This window comes from Schistocerca piceifrons, chromosome 5, assembly GCF_021461385.2.
Source record: "Schistocerca piceifrons isolate TAMUIC-IGC-003096 chromosome 5, iqSchPice1.1, whole genome shotgun sequence".
Classification (NCBI taxonomy): Eukaryota; Metazoa; Arthropoda; class Insecta; order Orthoptera; family Acrididae; genus Schistocerca; species Schistocerca piceifrons.
The window spans coordinates 107,288,260-107,305,246 of record NC_060142.1 but is presented as its reverse complement, the minus strand read 5'-3'; the positions used below and the strand labels follow the sequence as shown (position 1 = coordinate 107,305,246).

Below are 16,987 nucleotides of genomic sequence, written 5' to 3'. Positions count from 1 at the left end.
CTTATATCCACGAAATTCAGAATAGTACACCTTTCCGCCACGTCTCCATTCGACCTGACCACTCTGAACCGACAAGTTTCAATTTGGTACCCCTTCTCCATTATTCCATACAGATGTGGTGAAGTGTTGGCAGAAGAGCCAACACTGTGTTGCTAAAGGAGGCCGAAAAGCATGCGTTTAATTACACGCTGACTGGCGTGAGGTCTGGAACAGTTAAGGGAATTAATAGTAGCAAATAAAGTACGTAGTTGATATAATACTTAACTTTAATCCACAATTGGTGTACATCGCTCTTGACGGTACATGTTATAATCTCAATATCAAATGCTATGGCGCCTTGCTAGGTCGTTGCAAATGACGTAGCTGAAGGCTACGCTAACTATCGTCTCGGCAAATGAGAGCGTAGTTGTCAGTGATCCATCTCTGGCTAAGTCGGCTGTACAACTGAGGCGAGTGCTAGTAAGTCTCTCTAGACCTGCCGTGTGGCGGCGCTCGGTCTGCAATCACTGACAGTGGCGACACGCGGGTCCGACGTATATTAATGGACCGCGGCCGATTTAAAGGCTACCACTTAGCAAGTGTGGTGTCTGGCGGTGACACCACATGTGGATTCTCATAATTGGTAGACTTGTGGAGTGCTAAATAAACCCAGTAGCCCAACCATGTACTTAGCTGTCGAAGCGATGTTAGAGTCCACCAACATGTATCATTTTACCACCAACGTACCTATGTGTGTTAATGTCAGGACAGCATCTGAAACTGAGTTCGAAGTTATAGTTGAAGTTGAAAATGTTCAGTGAAGTATGAAAGTGGGGCTACTTCAAATAGTGGGAGCAACTGTCCAACAATCCGATATTGCAGTGTCCCCAAGCGATATGTGTATGTGAAATTAATTTTTCTTTGTAATTAGGTGGAATACATACAGACCATTGGTTGGATTGTGGATGTCTCCTATGGAACAACACTTTGGTCCGATCTGCACAAAGTACGAGGGTCGTTCCGAAAGTAATTCCTCCTATTTTTATTCATGGAAATTACAGGAGGTACATAATTCACAACAACACAGCTAAATAGAGAAATATTTCAACTACAGAATATCATTTTTCCACATAGTCACCACCATCCGTTATGCACTTTTGCCAACGATGAACCAGAGCCTGCATACCACGCTCGTAAAAATCGGAACAAGCTGAAGCTAACCATTTCCTTACACCTTTGACAACAGCATCCCGGTCTTGAAAATGTTCGCCACGTAGTCCATGTTTCAGAGGCTGAAAGAGATGAAGTCAGAAGGCGCTAAATCGGGGTTGTACGGTGGATGTGGTAAGGGAGTCCATCCGAATTCTGCAATGACTTGCATGGTCGCAAAACTGGTGTGGAGTCTGGCGTTATCACGTAGCAGGCGAAAGTTGGTCTCCTTCTCTGGCCTTACCCTAGAAATTTGGGCTTCCAGCTTAGTCAGTGTCGTCTTGTAGCGTGCTGAATTGACAATTTCACCAGGCTTCAGGACATCCAAACGAACCACACCGTGGCTATGCCAGACGACTCTGCACATCACTTTGCCTGCGGATGGCTGTCTCTTGAATTTCTTCTTTGACGGAGAATTCGCGTATTGCCATTCCATGTCCTTTCTTATGGATTCCGGCTCGTAGTGGTGACACCAAGTCTCATGTCCGGTGACGATGCTATTCAGAGAATTGTCACCTTCAGCTTCATATTTATCCAGTAGGAGCCGAAAAATTTCCATTCGATGAGTCTTTTGTTCTTCTGTAAGCATCCACGGGACCCATCTTGTACTCACTTTGCGAAGCCAAGATGTTCCAACATTACACTGGAGATATGAATTAAAAAACGCTTTCGTGTTTTATTAAGTACCGTACACGATGCATTTCGGATCCTGTGGGTCCATCATCAGGTGTAATTTGTGTTAATACATGCTTTATTCCTTCTCTTGAACGAGGTGAAACGCATATTCCTGTCACGAAAATGTTTAATATTAGGTTATGAATTCCGTAAGTCAAACGCGGAAAATATGTGAGAAATAGTGGAAAATATGAACAGTGTAAATTTACCATATAATCCAAGATAAACGTTTTTAACGTTTTTGCACCAGCAAACATTCTTTTCTGCATGGTGTTGTCAAAGATGCATTTATTCGTAGTGCTAAATATATCACTATTAAACAATTGACATATGCAGGAAACGCTTACGGTCCAAGATGCGAAGTACAGTCGACACACTGCCAACTAACGAGTAACTTATTACTAGGATAAAAAAACGTGAAATCTATAGTTTGTAGATGTTCCCACAGCGTTATGGGAACATATCAGAGTTGGAAGGTACAATCAAAAGTAGCGAAGCTCATCTGGTAAACATCAAGAGCAAAATATTAGAGCAGCCGCAGAAATCAGTTCTGTACACATGTCGACTTCTGTTGCAGATTTCTATACGGTAGAGTGGAAGTCAAATGAATATGCAGAACTGAGTTTCCATCAAATGATCGCCACAGGAAAGCCCTCTGATGTGCTGTAGCAGAACACGGACTTGTTTCTGAACTTCGTGTTTCCAGTGTGAACCACTTGTTGAACTTCATGTAGGTACGAAGCGAATAGTACTACACTTTTCATGATCGTCCTACCCAAAATGCATGCATGTATATCATCGGGATTTTTTAGTAGGCTGGTTCATAAGACACGCAAATATCATCGTATGAAGCCAAACAACGCATAGGTATGCCAGCAATGTGACCTTACACATACGAAAACCTATCGCAAAAATATGAAAAATGACATAAAGTTGGCAAAAATCGAGGGAACCCTGGTATAATTACGACATATTTGATGGGAAATGCTTAAGTTCTAGGGAAATACGACCAAATATGTAAAATAGTGAGAACCTATCAAAATTACGTAAGTTGATTGAGAATGCATAAAATTAGAAAAAAAAATACCACTAAATGCGGGGAATTGACGTGGGTTGGGCTCTCCCGGACACTCAAGTCCGCTTAAACCTTAAAAATTACACTGTCTGCATTCAGTTTTAATTTCCCCTCCCCCAGTAAACTACGTTGGTTTTCGTAACACATATTTCAATCAAGGCGATATAAGTATTACACAGAAGCGCTATATTAAAGCAGGTGAAACATATGTATCCCAATCCAGGACAGTGCTCTGACAGACGCAGTCGAACATAGATATTACCGAATTAGGGTTGCTTCTCTCAAGCAATGTTATTCCATAACTATTAAGGGGATGAATCAGTGTGTTTAACAGACTTAAGCTACTTCTCCGCGTGTTCTGTAGGAGAGTGGACTCATGCCACTTATGTCTGCCTTAATAGTGTGAGGGCGTGGTGTTAAGACGAAATTGCTGCACATGAGCAAAACTACCTAACATCAGTCCATGATTTCTGCATGCAAGAGGAAGGCTACCATGTCCGTGGTGATGCTACTGTAAACAGCAATAAGACTGTTACATTTCCCTCCGCTACTGATGGTGGTGTTTACTCCCTTGTAAGAAGTCGCTGTTTCTTCGTGTGCATTTTCATGCAGCAGGATGTGGGCGGTAACTCAGTGTATCAACTAACGGAAATATTCATGTTTTTTTTCCTCGCTCTGTTTCCTAGCGAGACATGGCTGCATCCATCAAAACCGCCACTAATACTAATCAGCACTACTGACATGGGAAATGTGAGTGAGGATACGTACGTGTCTGAGTTCAAAAGAGGTTCAAAAAATGGTTCAAATGGCTCTAAGCACTATGGGACTTAACAGCTGAGGTCATCAGTCCCTTAAACTTAGAACTACTTAAACCTAACTAACCTAAGGACATCACACACACCCATGCCCGAGGCAGGGTTCGAACCTGCGACCGTAGCAGCAGCGCGGCTCCGGACTGGAGCGCCTAGAACCGCACGGCCACCGCGGCCGGCATCAAAGGAGGTGTAAAGTCCGTCAACTTCCTAAGAACAGCAGTCTCTCGCATTGGTTTATAAGGCGTTCAAGCGGCAGATATACATCTTCATAGTGAGGAACTGCTCCGTCACTTCTTAGGACACCAGAATGGTATAGAAGGAAATAATTTTATCGTCTTAAAGTTTGTCACTGTAGTGATTGGGTTAGAAAACTTGCAGGGTGATTGTCTGTCAGATGTTGTACATATATGTCCTGCATTAGCATATTAAGAGCATTGCATTCTGCACGACTAACACTTCAGATACCATTCTTCCAATCCTCATTTACGGGACTGTAGACACAATCCTCAGCTGTAATGCACTTATTAAACTCCTCCCTGTCGAACACCAATACCTTGTGAGTTGACCACGTTCCCTGGGAAAAATAAAGATATTATATTCCACTCCAGCCTTTTTCCTACCAGTTCACAAGTGGGGCAGAGAGCTTTCTTTCGAATCGTGGGTAAAGGGATCATCCTGTGTAGAGTTACTACTTATTTTGAGTACGTCTGCCACTACTTTCGAATGGCAGTGTGATGTTTTTCCCCAGCAGGATAACAGGAGGTGTATAACATTATCAGTTTTTGAGCTCTGTTGCGATTTTAGGCGCTCCTTGTGTAGTGCTATGCATATACAAGTGTAATTAGGCCCAATCTTTATATGATTAATTGATTAATTAGGACCTATCTTCTGTTTCAGTTTCGCAGCCAAAATAAATAAAGTACACTAACCTAACCTTCCTCTCCTGCGGCTGGACGGAGATTGACCGTTTCCCTGTGTAGGGGGATGCAATTGGGCCTTCTGGTCAGAAGAACAGGAGTTCGAGTCCCACCAGTTCCCTAGTGGCAGGGTGGGATGGGACGTCAGCAAAGCCTTGGGACAAAGAAATTCCCACCATATGTGAATTTCCCGCCAGAATTCGAAATTCCCACCTCAGTTCTAAATTCCCGCCAATAGGGCAGGTTGGGGAGGGTACAGGGTCCCATGTGCCGGCTGGGCAAAACCCATGACGTCATCTGTGGGTGGGAGGTAATTAACTGATAAATTAGTTAATTTGATATCAGAATTGTGGCAGTAACCCTATTATCCCACAACTATAGTTAAAGTTAATTGTATTTGCTTCTGCTTGATGGTATTGTACGGGACTCAGTTTTACAGTGTGTACGGAAGCCATTCTGCGTTCCATGTTGCACTCTAAATGAAAGCTTTCTGCTCATTTAAAGTATTTCCAGGCTGTTGTAAATGGTAGGTAAAATTCTCAGTTTCATCCAACATTGTTAAGAGATGTCCCTTTGGTGCATCGTGCAGCAGCTCGCAATGCGTCTCTGTTGTTCCAACAAAATGCTTCGTTAAGAGATTGCACCAAATGCTGTTTAATTATTGTGAGAGGTTGCGTACGTGAAACAAGCAGGAGGTTTGAAATATGTTTCAAAGGACACGATTCAAGTTATAATAGTAAAACAACGTTTGGTTAACATCTTCTAACATCGAAGCACTCTGTTAAACTGCTGCCTAGCAATGTCGAATGAAAGTGAGATTTTTACATGCCTGGAAAGGTATTAAGTCAGCAGAACGGATTTATTAACAGTGGACTTTTTTAGAAACTTCGAAGGCCTCTTTTAACCGTCCACCTGGACACAATGTATGTATGAGCAAGAGCCTCGCCCGACGAGAAGAGACGACGGCTGGACGTCGACTCACACACCACCCTAGCCGCAAGCCAGCGTGCGGACTGGCTTCCGAACACACTGTGGAACTGCGCACTGAACAACGTCGCCAGGCAGAAGCAAACGCAATTAACTGTAACCATCACAACCTGTTCCCTGTAAATTAAGTTGCTCGCATATTTTGTCTTTTATAGTTCTGTAATTGTATACCTTTTATAGTTTTTCACTTCCAGTATTTTCCATTTGCAATATTTTGAGCCACTTAATTCATTTTTAATTAGTTTACATATTTCAAATCATGTGATTTTACTACTCTATAGCTTTTGCAGTTTAAACAATCGTTTTTCGACGCTCTTAATATTTTAACTATAGCTTTCGTATGATCTTACTTTTTATAGTGTTAAAGTAAGGTCGTGTCTTGTTAGACAAGAAACAGCAACGTCTTACCGATTATAAATTCATTGTCGTTATCACATTTCTCCCACTTAGTACTACACTTTTCATATTTTAACCATAATACCTAATCATTTATTTTTCTTAATTTTACAGAAGTTACTATCTTAGCTTACAGACTGTAATTACGTTAGTTCAAGGGTCCTTTCCACTCCCCTTCTCTGCCATCTTTCCTCCTCCCACTTCCATTGATTCCACTTTTCTCCCCTTCCCCTTTCCTCCCTTTTCCCTCTTTTCCTCTCTCTCAATCAGTTACCTATTTAAAACGTGGACTACAGTTGTGTACCACAAGATACTGTTGTGTGGTTTGGATACTAACACAAGGGGTAGCTGACGCAACTAAATTGGTAAACCAACATTAGTGTACAATATGTTTGTACTTTTTGTAAAACAATAGACAGCATATAATTAATTTTAATTTGTTTTGAATTCTGAAGCTGTTACTGGGACATTGAAACTTGTCGTACTATAAAAGAAAGTGCAGCTCTAACTCAAAAATAAACGACATATTAAAATTATTTTAAAACACCTACCCCTTATCGCCTACTCGTGGTTTCATCTTCTTTCAACTACTTTCCATGGATGCTGATGGCAGCAGAACGCCAACAGCTGACCTGCTCTAAGATGCACGCTCCTCTCTGATCGACCATAACAACCTGTCATCTGTCAGCGCGCCTAAGTCATTAGATTTCCCAATTTGTGGCCCGCATTGTGGCTAAAATGATTCCCCACTCGCCTCTGCTCTACTTCTGTACCATACTTTCCTTATCGTACCATGTATCAGCGGTGCCACCACGTAGCATTCAATCTTCCGGTGGGTGGTGGAGGTAATGTTTTGGCTTATCAGTGGATACATTTTCTAAACTAATTGTCTATTTTGCAGGTATTCGCAGAATACAAGCCACTGAAACCAAAACTGTCGAGCAATTGGAAGTACGTGCTTTTTGGCTACGATGCACAGTGGGTAAGTCTGCCTTTCACAAACCTCATAGACACTAAAGAATTTTTTCCTCTTTTAATAGCTATGTTGTAAGTAACCTGTTTAGGTTTTTATGTTGGCAACGCCACGTAGCGCTCAGTATTAAAATCGCTGACTGAGCTGTGTGCAGTCTGTGGCTGGTTGGACTCGTTACTGGAAGTTATTTGCCAGTGTAGTGTTGGGCTGTTGGATGTGAACAACCCGTAGCATTGTACGGTTGGATGTGAGCCGCCAGCATTGGTGGGTGTGAGGAGAGAGATGCTAGAGTTCTGAGATGTTAATATGAGCGGACGATTTGGACATGTGTCCGTCAGAAAAAGGAAATTTGTTTACTTGGATGTCACGAATTAGGTAAATACATTGTTTGTTCTCTATCAAAATCTTTCATTTGCTAACTATGCCTATCAGTAGTTAGTGCCTTCAGTAGTTAGAATCTTTTATTTAGCTGGCAGTATTGGCGCTCGCTGTAATGCAGTAGTTCGAGAAACGAAGATTTTTGTGAGGTAAGTGATTCATGAACGGTATAGGTTATTGTTAGTCAGGGCTGTTCTTTTGTAGGGATTATTAGAAGTCAGATTTCGTTGCGCTAAAATATTGTGTGTCAGTTTAGAAATGATCAGAATAAGTAAAGAGAAAACTGTTTGAGTACGTTACTTGCATGAAACTTCCCTTCTCAGTACGTTCAGTTTCACTCTGGAGTTTGAAAATCAAGTAACGCAGAAGTTTTACCAGGACAATCATTCTTTACATACAAAGGGGAAGTTTCATGCAAGTATCGTACTCTAACAGTTTTCTCTTTACTCATTCTGATCATTTCTAAACTGACACACAATATTTTAGCGCAACGCAATCTCACTTCTAATAATCCCTACAAAAGAATGGCCCTGACCTATGCCCTTCATGAATCACTTACCTCACAAAAAATTTCGTTACTCGAACTACTGCAATACAGCGAGCGCCAATACTGCCAACTAAATAAAAAATTCTAACTACTGAAGGCACTAACTACTGATAGGCATATAGTTAGCAAATTAAAGATTTTGATAGAGAAGAAACAATGTATTTGCCTTAATAGTGTTCAAAAGTTATATATATATATATATATATATATATATATATATATATATATATAATTCGTGACATCCAGTTTAACAGATTTCCTTTCTGACGGATACACGTCCAGATCGTCCGCTGATATTAACATCTCAAAACTCTAGCATCTCTCTCACAACCACCACTGATAGCGGCTCACCTCCAACTGCCAACGCTATGGGCTGTTCACATCCAACTGCCGAACACTACACTAGCGAATAACTTCGAACAACGAGTCCAACCACCCACAGACTGCACACAGCGCAGTCAGCGATTTTAATACAGAGCACTACGCGGCGTTACCAACATAAAAACCTAAACACCCTACTTACAGTGTGCCTAATCATTGATCTAAACGTATCTTAAACAACTAACCCCTTCAATAACTCCTTACAGATATTTCAGTAAAATACATTTTTCTTAAAATTGCAACGTACATGGACAGCCATAAAACAGTCATCATGTGCAATGGTGGCCATGGTTATAGGGATCAGTACCCATGCTTTAAGGGATGTGTAAATCACCGTCTCAGCCACTGTTAAGGAAAATGCTTTAGTTAACACTCATCGAACATCGTAACACGATGTTAACAAGTAGCTGGCCGTCATGGCGGTCGGTCGCACTCTGTACGCACTTTGACATCAATGCCATCTCTGCAGAATACTGTGTGTTGCAGCGCGGGGTAGTCGCGCTGTCTTAGGCGCCTTGCCACGGTAAGGGTGGTTCCCCCCGTCGGAGGTTCGAGTCCTCCCTCGGTCATAAGTGTGTGTGTTGTCCTTAGTGTAAGTTAGTTTAAGTTAGATTAAATAGTGTGTAAGCCTAGGGGCTGATGGCTTCGGCAGTTTGGTCCCATAGGAACTTACCACCACAAATTTCCAAACTACGTGTTGTTTGGATACATTATTTCCTACGTAGCTAATAATGCCAGTTTACTTTGTTGTTCAAAAATATTGTGCTTTTTAAATTTCATTCATTTCGTGGCTCCTGTGATATAAAACTTACATTCAGTGGATATCTATCTGAAATTACATTCTCGTGTTTAGGTGCGTCTGCCGTCCAGAATTTTGCACCTCACTGGAATATAAGTATACAGTAGTTCTTGCTTTATTGCAGTTTAAGCGTGCATTATGGTTTTCTTGGTTAAGTGTAAAGGTAGCGCTGTGTATGATAAATGCAGATGTTGCTGTAAGTTGGTCAGTCTGGGAGAAACATGTCAGAACTGTGGGTTGGTGTTTCATTGCAGCGGCACTGCGTGTTCAGGCCACAAGAGGCCCATCGGGACCATCCGACCGCCGTGTCATCCTCAGCTGAGGATGTGGATAGGAGGGGCGTGTGGCCAGCACACCGCTATCCTTGGTGTTTCATTGGAGAAATTGTAATGGGGAAGTCAGTAAAGTGACAGACGAGGATCTTCCACGGAGTTATAGATTATGCAGTCGAGACAAGAGGGTCATGGAACAGTGAAGGAAGATTTTTGGAGGCAGATTTAGAAATCATGTGTATCGAATTAGGTACCTTGAAGGCGGAGAGACAATGCTAAATGGGAAGAGGTAACAAGTAATAAGCAGAAGGGAGACGATCTCAGAAACCTAGTGTAAAGTTTAACCGGGTAACAGAGAACAAAGGGGTTTTCGCAGAGACTGTGATGAAAAGATGGTTTGCTTGTAGTGGGAGGAGCAGGAACCAACCTGGCTAACAACTTAGCGTATAGTATTAAAGGGTATCTGGTTGAAATAGGAGCAGCGACAGTGCACACTCAAGTGTGATTTGTGGAGATTTTGCACCGTCACGAGCAGCCCTGGTTTAACACAGCTGGCAGCTGAGATGAGTGGATTGCATTTGACTGAAACAATGTCTCATATTTGTACTGTACCTGTTGCTGCAATTGGAGAATGGGAATACACGAATCACTGTCTGCACCTGAACAGGAGGGGGAAGGACAGATTAGTTGAGCATGCAAAAAGTTTAAGAGGGTGCCACAACGCAAGGCAAGATCCCTGTGGAGTCAGAGGGGCACATTTTTTAGGTTAGAGTCGGGTTACAGAGACAGGAATCATTAGCTGGATGTTCCAGTCTGATTTTTGTAATAAATTCTCCAATTTGTGTGTAGCAAGATGTAGGACCGTGACTGACAGAATTATTATAGGCAGTGCTCAGGCTGAAACAATTAATGTGTACCAAATTGCTAATGAGCTATATGAACTTTATTTCGATTAACTGTGCACCAACAGCGTAGTCCCTTACAGCTCTTATGCTTGTTCAAGGAAGCAGTGAGGATCATTAATGACAATAGGATACGATGTTTTAAGACTAAGTTAAAAGTGGTGGGACAGGATAGAGATATTCAGAGTGCTGCGAAACTAGTCTTTCAAATTGACACAGGAAGTAGGGAACATCAAAACAAACATATTTCGTTATGGTACATAAGGTCTCTGACAGCAGTTTCTGATTGTAGGGACGAATTACACAGAAGGTAGTTTAGCCTGCTAATTACAGCCGTGGCATTCACAGGAACTTCTAGAATGTGCGGTTATTGACCTGTATGCACGCTGTGCAACGTCGGACTATTGATAGTCGTGTTCCTGGCTTGTCCACAATGGCGCCAGCAGCGAGGGCAGTTTTAGCGACGTCTTCTTTTGTTTCCAGAACGGTTTCATACACCAGCTGATTCTTATGCCCCCACAGGAAGAAGTGCAGACACGTGAAGTCAGGTGTCCCGGCTGGCCAGAACTCAGGACCACCTCGACCGGTGCATCAATTCCTAAGGTGGCTCTCAGATGTTCCCTGACAGCAATGCTGAAATGGGCTGCCGCCTCATCGTGCTGGAAATACATCCTTTTACATTTAGAGGTACATCCTGTAGCAGTTCCGGCAACACATGTTTCACGAAGATGTGATATCATCTGTTCATCGAGACGGAATGGAAGAATGCATGTTTCAATCAACCTGTAACCGAGAATGCCGGCCCACGCATTAACACCGACTCGCTGTTGATATCTACATCTACATCTATACTCCGCAAGCCACCTAAAGTGTGTGGCCGAGGGTACCTTGAGTACCGCTATAGGTTCTCCCTTCTATTCCAGTCACATATTGTTCGTGGAAAGAAAGATTGTCGGTTTGCCTCTGTGTGGGCTCTAATTTCTCCGATTTTATCCTCGTGGCCTCTTCGCGAGATATACGTAGGAGGGAGCTTGATTCCTCGGTGAAGGTATATTCTCGAAACTTCAACAAAAGCCCGTACCGAGCTGCTGAGCGTCTCTCTTGCAGAGTCTTCCACTGGAGTTTATCTATCATCTCCGTAACGCTGTCGCGATTACTAAATGATCCTCTAACGAAGCGCGATGCTCTCCGTTGGGTCTTCTCTATCTCTTCTATCAACCCTAACTTGTACGGATCCGACACCGGTGAGCTGTAGTCAAGCAGTGGGCGAACAAGTGTACTGTAACCTACTCCCTTTGTTTTTGGACTGCATTTCCTTAGGATTCTTCCAATCAATCTCAGTCTGCCGTCTGCTTTACCGACGATTAATTTTATATGGTCATTCCATTTTAGATCACTCCTAATGCCTACTCCCAGATAATTTATGGAATTAACTGATTCCAGTTGCTGACCTGCTAATAAATGATAAAAGATCTTTCTTTCTATGTATTCGCAACACATTACACTTGTCTACATTGAGATTCAATTGCCATTCCCTGCACCATGCGTCAATTCGTTGCAGATCCTTTTGTATTTCAGTACCATTTTCCATTGTTACAACCGCTCGATATACTACAGCATCACCCGCAAAAAGCCTCAGTTAACTTCCGATGTTATCCACAAGGTTATTTATATATATTGTGAATAGCAACGGTCCTATGACACTCCCCTGCGGCACACCTGAAATCGCTCTTACTTCGGAAGAATTCTCTCCACTGAGAATGAAGTGCTGCGTTCTGTTATCTAGGAACTCTTCAATCCAATCACACAATTGATCTGATAGTCCATACGCTCTTACTTTGTTCATTAAACGACTGTGGGGAACTGTATCAAATGCCTTGCGGAAGTCAAGAAACACGGAATCTACCTGGGAACCTGTATCTATGGCCCTCTGAATCTCGTGGACGAATAGCGCAAGCTGGGTTTCACACGATCGTCGTTTTCGAAACCCATGCTGATTCCTACAGAGTAGACTTCTAGTCTCCAGAAAAGTCATTATACTCAACATAATAAACGAGATCGAATACTCTGTGGATTCACATGTGCTCAAATATGTGAACTGTGTACACAGAGCAGTTTTGAATGTCAGTGCACATCCCCAGTCAGCGACACCGACACGACAGCTACTCCAGCACCACTAACAAACAAACAAAATGTTCCTAACATTACAGGTTGACTTCATAGACCACAGCTTTCTCATTGAAATATATTTGTTTTAATGTTCTGTACATCCAGTATTAATTTGAACGAATAGTTTTGGAACACGCTGTATATGGAAAGAGCTTTGAATCTAAAATTCGGTATATTCCATAATAAATTTGTGTCAGTTTTTGAAAACAACATTTACTGTAAAACCCACTAAAAAAGTAGGCCACAAATAACTTATCAAGTAAGAGGAAATGAGGAATTTATATAAACAAGTCAATATCCGATGTTATTGGCATTCTGCAAAAGATGTAGTATTTTAAAGAAACTCATTAAAATCTCTAGAAATACGCACATATTGACAGAAATTAATAATGAAGATAATAAGGTCAAAACTATGTGGAATATCGTGAAACAGCCTGCCCACAACCAGTCTCTGCACAAGATGATTTCTCAGTTAGACTGAATGCCAGTGCTGTGATAGATAACTCACAAGTTGTAGGTATTATTGACAATCGCTTTCTAAATGCAGCGGCAAAAATAGAATTAAATGGTTCGGCAGGAGAAGTAAGAGAATATGTTAAAAACGCCATTCCACAAAACGTTAAGCAGCTAGAACAAGCACAAACATTCTTTACTGAAATTTAGGAGAAAAAATTAATAAAATTATAGAAAAACGAAATATCCTACTGTGTTAATGGATTTTTCAGACAGAATTGTGAAAAGTTAATCTAATGTGATAAGTAATGTCCTTAGTGATATATGCAATGCGTCATGCATACAGCGAGTTTTTCCTGACTGGTTGAAAAATGCCATAGGTAAGCTTATTGATACAAAGGGTATCAAGAAAGAGTTCATTTATTATCGTCTAATTTCCTTATTGTCGTCGTTTTATAAATATTCAAGAAAGGAACATATTCAAGAGTAGTCTCATATTTAAGCAGAAGCTATCTGCTGAACACATTGCAACTTGAATTCCAGAAGGTTTGTTCAAATGAGAATGTTATTCATACGTTCACTCACTAGATATTTACAGTCCTTAAAGAATAAGATACCTCTGGTGTATGTTATCTTTCCAAGGTGTCTGACTGTGTAGATAATGTTATTTTCTAAAAAGAACTTATGTTTTATGGAGTCGATATCTTTACAAACAACTGTTTTGAATCATATTTAACAAATATGACAGCTATAATGAATAATTCAGGTAATGTTAGAAAGAGACAAAAATTCATGGAGTTCCATAGGGTTCAATTTTGGGCCCACTCCTATTTTTTATATATGTGAATGACTTTCTACTTAAGATTGTTCAAGGAGAACTGGTACATTTTCAGATGGTACTAGTACTGTAATAAATCCCATTAGAGAGAAAGCAACAGAAGATTTTATTAATGATGTTTTTCAAAGAATTATTAAGAGCTTCTCTGAAAATGGACTCTCCATAAATTTTGAGAAAACATGCTATATTCAGTTCTGCACAACAAAAGAAGTCATACCAACAGTTGATGTTGCAGATGATAAGTAGAAAGTAAACTGGGTAGAATGCTGCCAATTTTTGGACATATATATTGATCTAATTGTGAACTGGAAGAAGCATATTACTGAGCTGCTCAAACAATTAAATTCGTGAAGTTTCTTTCGTAGTATAACTGCTAGTCTTGAAACAAACAAATCAACCTCCTAACATACTTTGCAAAGGGTTAATTTTCTAGGGTAACTCATCACTTACAAAGAAATTATTGAGTGTGCAAAAGTGATCAGTAAGAATAATGAGGTTTTCACCACAGTCATATTGAAAATATATCTTCAGCGAATCAAGCATTTTAACTGCAGCTTCACAATATACGTATTTACTAATGAAATTCATCATATATAGTCCATCACAATTTGAGAGGAACATTGATGTCCATCGCAAAACTCTAAAAGAAAAAAAGGCCTTTAGCACCCACTAGTAAGGCTGTCAGTTATTCAGAAAGATGTTCAGAATGATTCAACAAAAATTTTATCATTTACTCAATAACATAAACTGTCCGATTGGCTCCAAAACGAGGTTTGAATCTAACATAAATTAATTTGCTCTGGCAACTCTTTCTATTCCATAGATGACTTCTTATTTAAAAACTGATAACCTATTGTATTTGTTTAAGAAGGACTGAAAAAATAATTTGTTCAGTAATATTACCACTAATAATATATATGTATCTTGCAAATTGACTCGTTAGATATGATTTTGATAAAAATAATCGTTCCAATGATCTGTGGAATGCATAACTAAATACTACCTGACCTGTGTTGCAGCGTTACAGAGACGCAACAGCAGCTGAAGGGGTGATTCACATACTCTAACGGAGGTCCCTTATCGAAACAACAATGGTGGTCATATCTTGTGACGTCATTGTTCTAATCGGTGACGTCACTGAAGGAATAACTGCTATATCAATTACTCTGGTACACATATAATACAGAATTTTTCAAACACTTCGACAAATATTCAAAATGAATGAAGCCTGAGGTTCGAGTCGTAGTCTGGCAAACAGTTTTAATCTGCTAGGAAGTTTCACTTCGAGACACAATACCAGAAAAAACAGACTTATCCAGCAGCAAGTTGTATTTCTAAACCGTGCGATTTTATCTAAAAATTGGGAGAAATAGCAAATTAATTTCAGTAACAATGTTGGCTTATTAGAATATGAAGGTTATACTGACTTGCACTAAAGGGACGCTTGTTTAAGAAAGGTATGATAGGAAACAGGAACAAAGAGAGTAAAAGGAAATAAATTCTCAAGTGGACACAGGCAGCCATTATCAAGAAAGCGAGAATTTCAATGAAACGGTAGTAGGAACATGAAATGGTATAAAATGTAACAAAGATATGTAAATGTCTTTGAGGGGATGTGAGAAAATTTGGTAAGAGAAGCAGCATAAGTACGAGGAAGACGAAAGAGAAGCTTATGTTATACAGGGTGATTCAAAAAAACGTTTACAAATTGACATGGTACACCGGGCATACGATAAGGATCACTAGTCACGTAGGAACCGGGATCGCAAACGTCACGAGAAGGCGAAGCTATACAAACAAGGGTGGAGCGCACAGAGGCCGTCATCATTCATGCCATCGTAGCGTTACGTGTAAAATAGCTAGCTACACGTACCGCGAAATGGCTGAGATGCATTTGATTTATGGCTCGGCCAACTGCACTGGACGAAAAGCCATGCGATTGTGTCGCGCGAAATATCCCGATAGAAGGGTGCCATGCCACACATTATTCGCCACTCTGCATCCCCGATTGCGTGAAATCGGCTCGTTCCGTGTGCACAAGCCGGATGCTGGTCGCCAATGAACAACACGGGCACTTGCTGCAGAAGAAAGCGTCCTCGAAAGGGTGCAGCGTACACCGTCAATAATTAACGAGATGTATTCCGCGCCACTGATCCTCCGTCTGTACACGATGAACAGTCTGCGGGTCCACTTCCTTACACCTCCATGCTCCGTACCTTACCGCGGCCAAGGCTTTGGCTGGACCTGTCGCAAGGCCCAAAAGGCTCAGTTCCACCTGAGGCCCCCTGTCAGCAATTTATCTCTCTTCTCAGCGAGTCTGAAGGCTCAGAAATAATCTACACAGATGGATCAATGGTCGACGGTCTTGTTGGCTACACTTACGCTCACGTTGGACACACTTCACATTTACCTGAAAGTAATTTACTCAGCATGTCACAGTTTGGATTCTGGAAGGGTTACTCGACTGAGTATGCTGTCTACACATTTACCTATCAAATAGCACAAACTCTAAATAACAAATTATCGCCAGTTTTGTGATCTCTCCGAGGCACTTTATGGTGTGGATCATGTCACACTGTTAGAAAAACACAGGTTTTATGGAATTGAAGGCTATACACACAGCTGGTTTGAATCATACTTAATGAACAGAAAGCAAAAAATTGTGCTGAATAGCACAAATAATGTTGGGAGGGTGGTAAATTCTAGTGAATGGCGAGTTATCTCAAAGGGACTCCCACAGGGTTCAATTTTAGGTCCTCTGCTGTTCCTTATTCATGTGAATGACCTCTCACTTAACGTTCAGCAAGAGGAACTAGTACTTTTTGGAGATGACACGAGTGTTATAATAAATCCCATTCCAGAAAAAGCAGCTGAAGATAAAGGATTTCTTTCGAAGAATTATTTAGTTGTCATCAGAAAATTGAATCTCCCTTAATTTTGAAAAAACTCACTATATCCAGCTCTGTACACCGAATAGAGTCATACCGACAACTGGTGTAGCATATGAACAGGGCTCAGTTAACAGGGTAGATTTCTGCAAATTTTTGGGTGTTCACATTGATGACAACTTGAGCTGGAAGAAGCATATTACTGAACTTCTCAAACAACTAAATTCAGCTTCTGTCGCTCTTCGTATAATCGCTAGTCTTGGTAATAAACAGGTCAGCCTCCTAACGTATTTTGAATATTTCCACGCAATAATGTCTTATGGAATAGTTTTAT

At 40.9% G+C, this 16,987-nt stretch overlaps 1 protein-coding gene across 1 annotated transcript in view; it reads left to right on the top strand.

The window, feature by feature from the left end:
• The window catches only part of LOC124798209 (venom dipeptidyl peptidase 4-like), a 301,929-nt gene that overhangs the window by 84,205 nt on the left and 200,737 nt on the right, over positions 1–16,987 (top strand). The window contains exon 4 of the mRNA XM_047261512.1: positions 6,955–7,035. Coding sequence (XP_047117468.1) covers positions 6,955–7,035 — 81 coding nt within the window. The remainder of the gene's footprint in view (positions 1–6,954; positions 7,036–16,987) is intronic.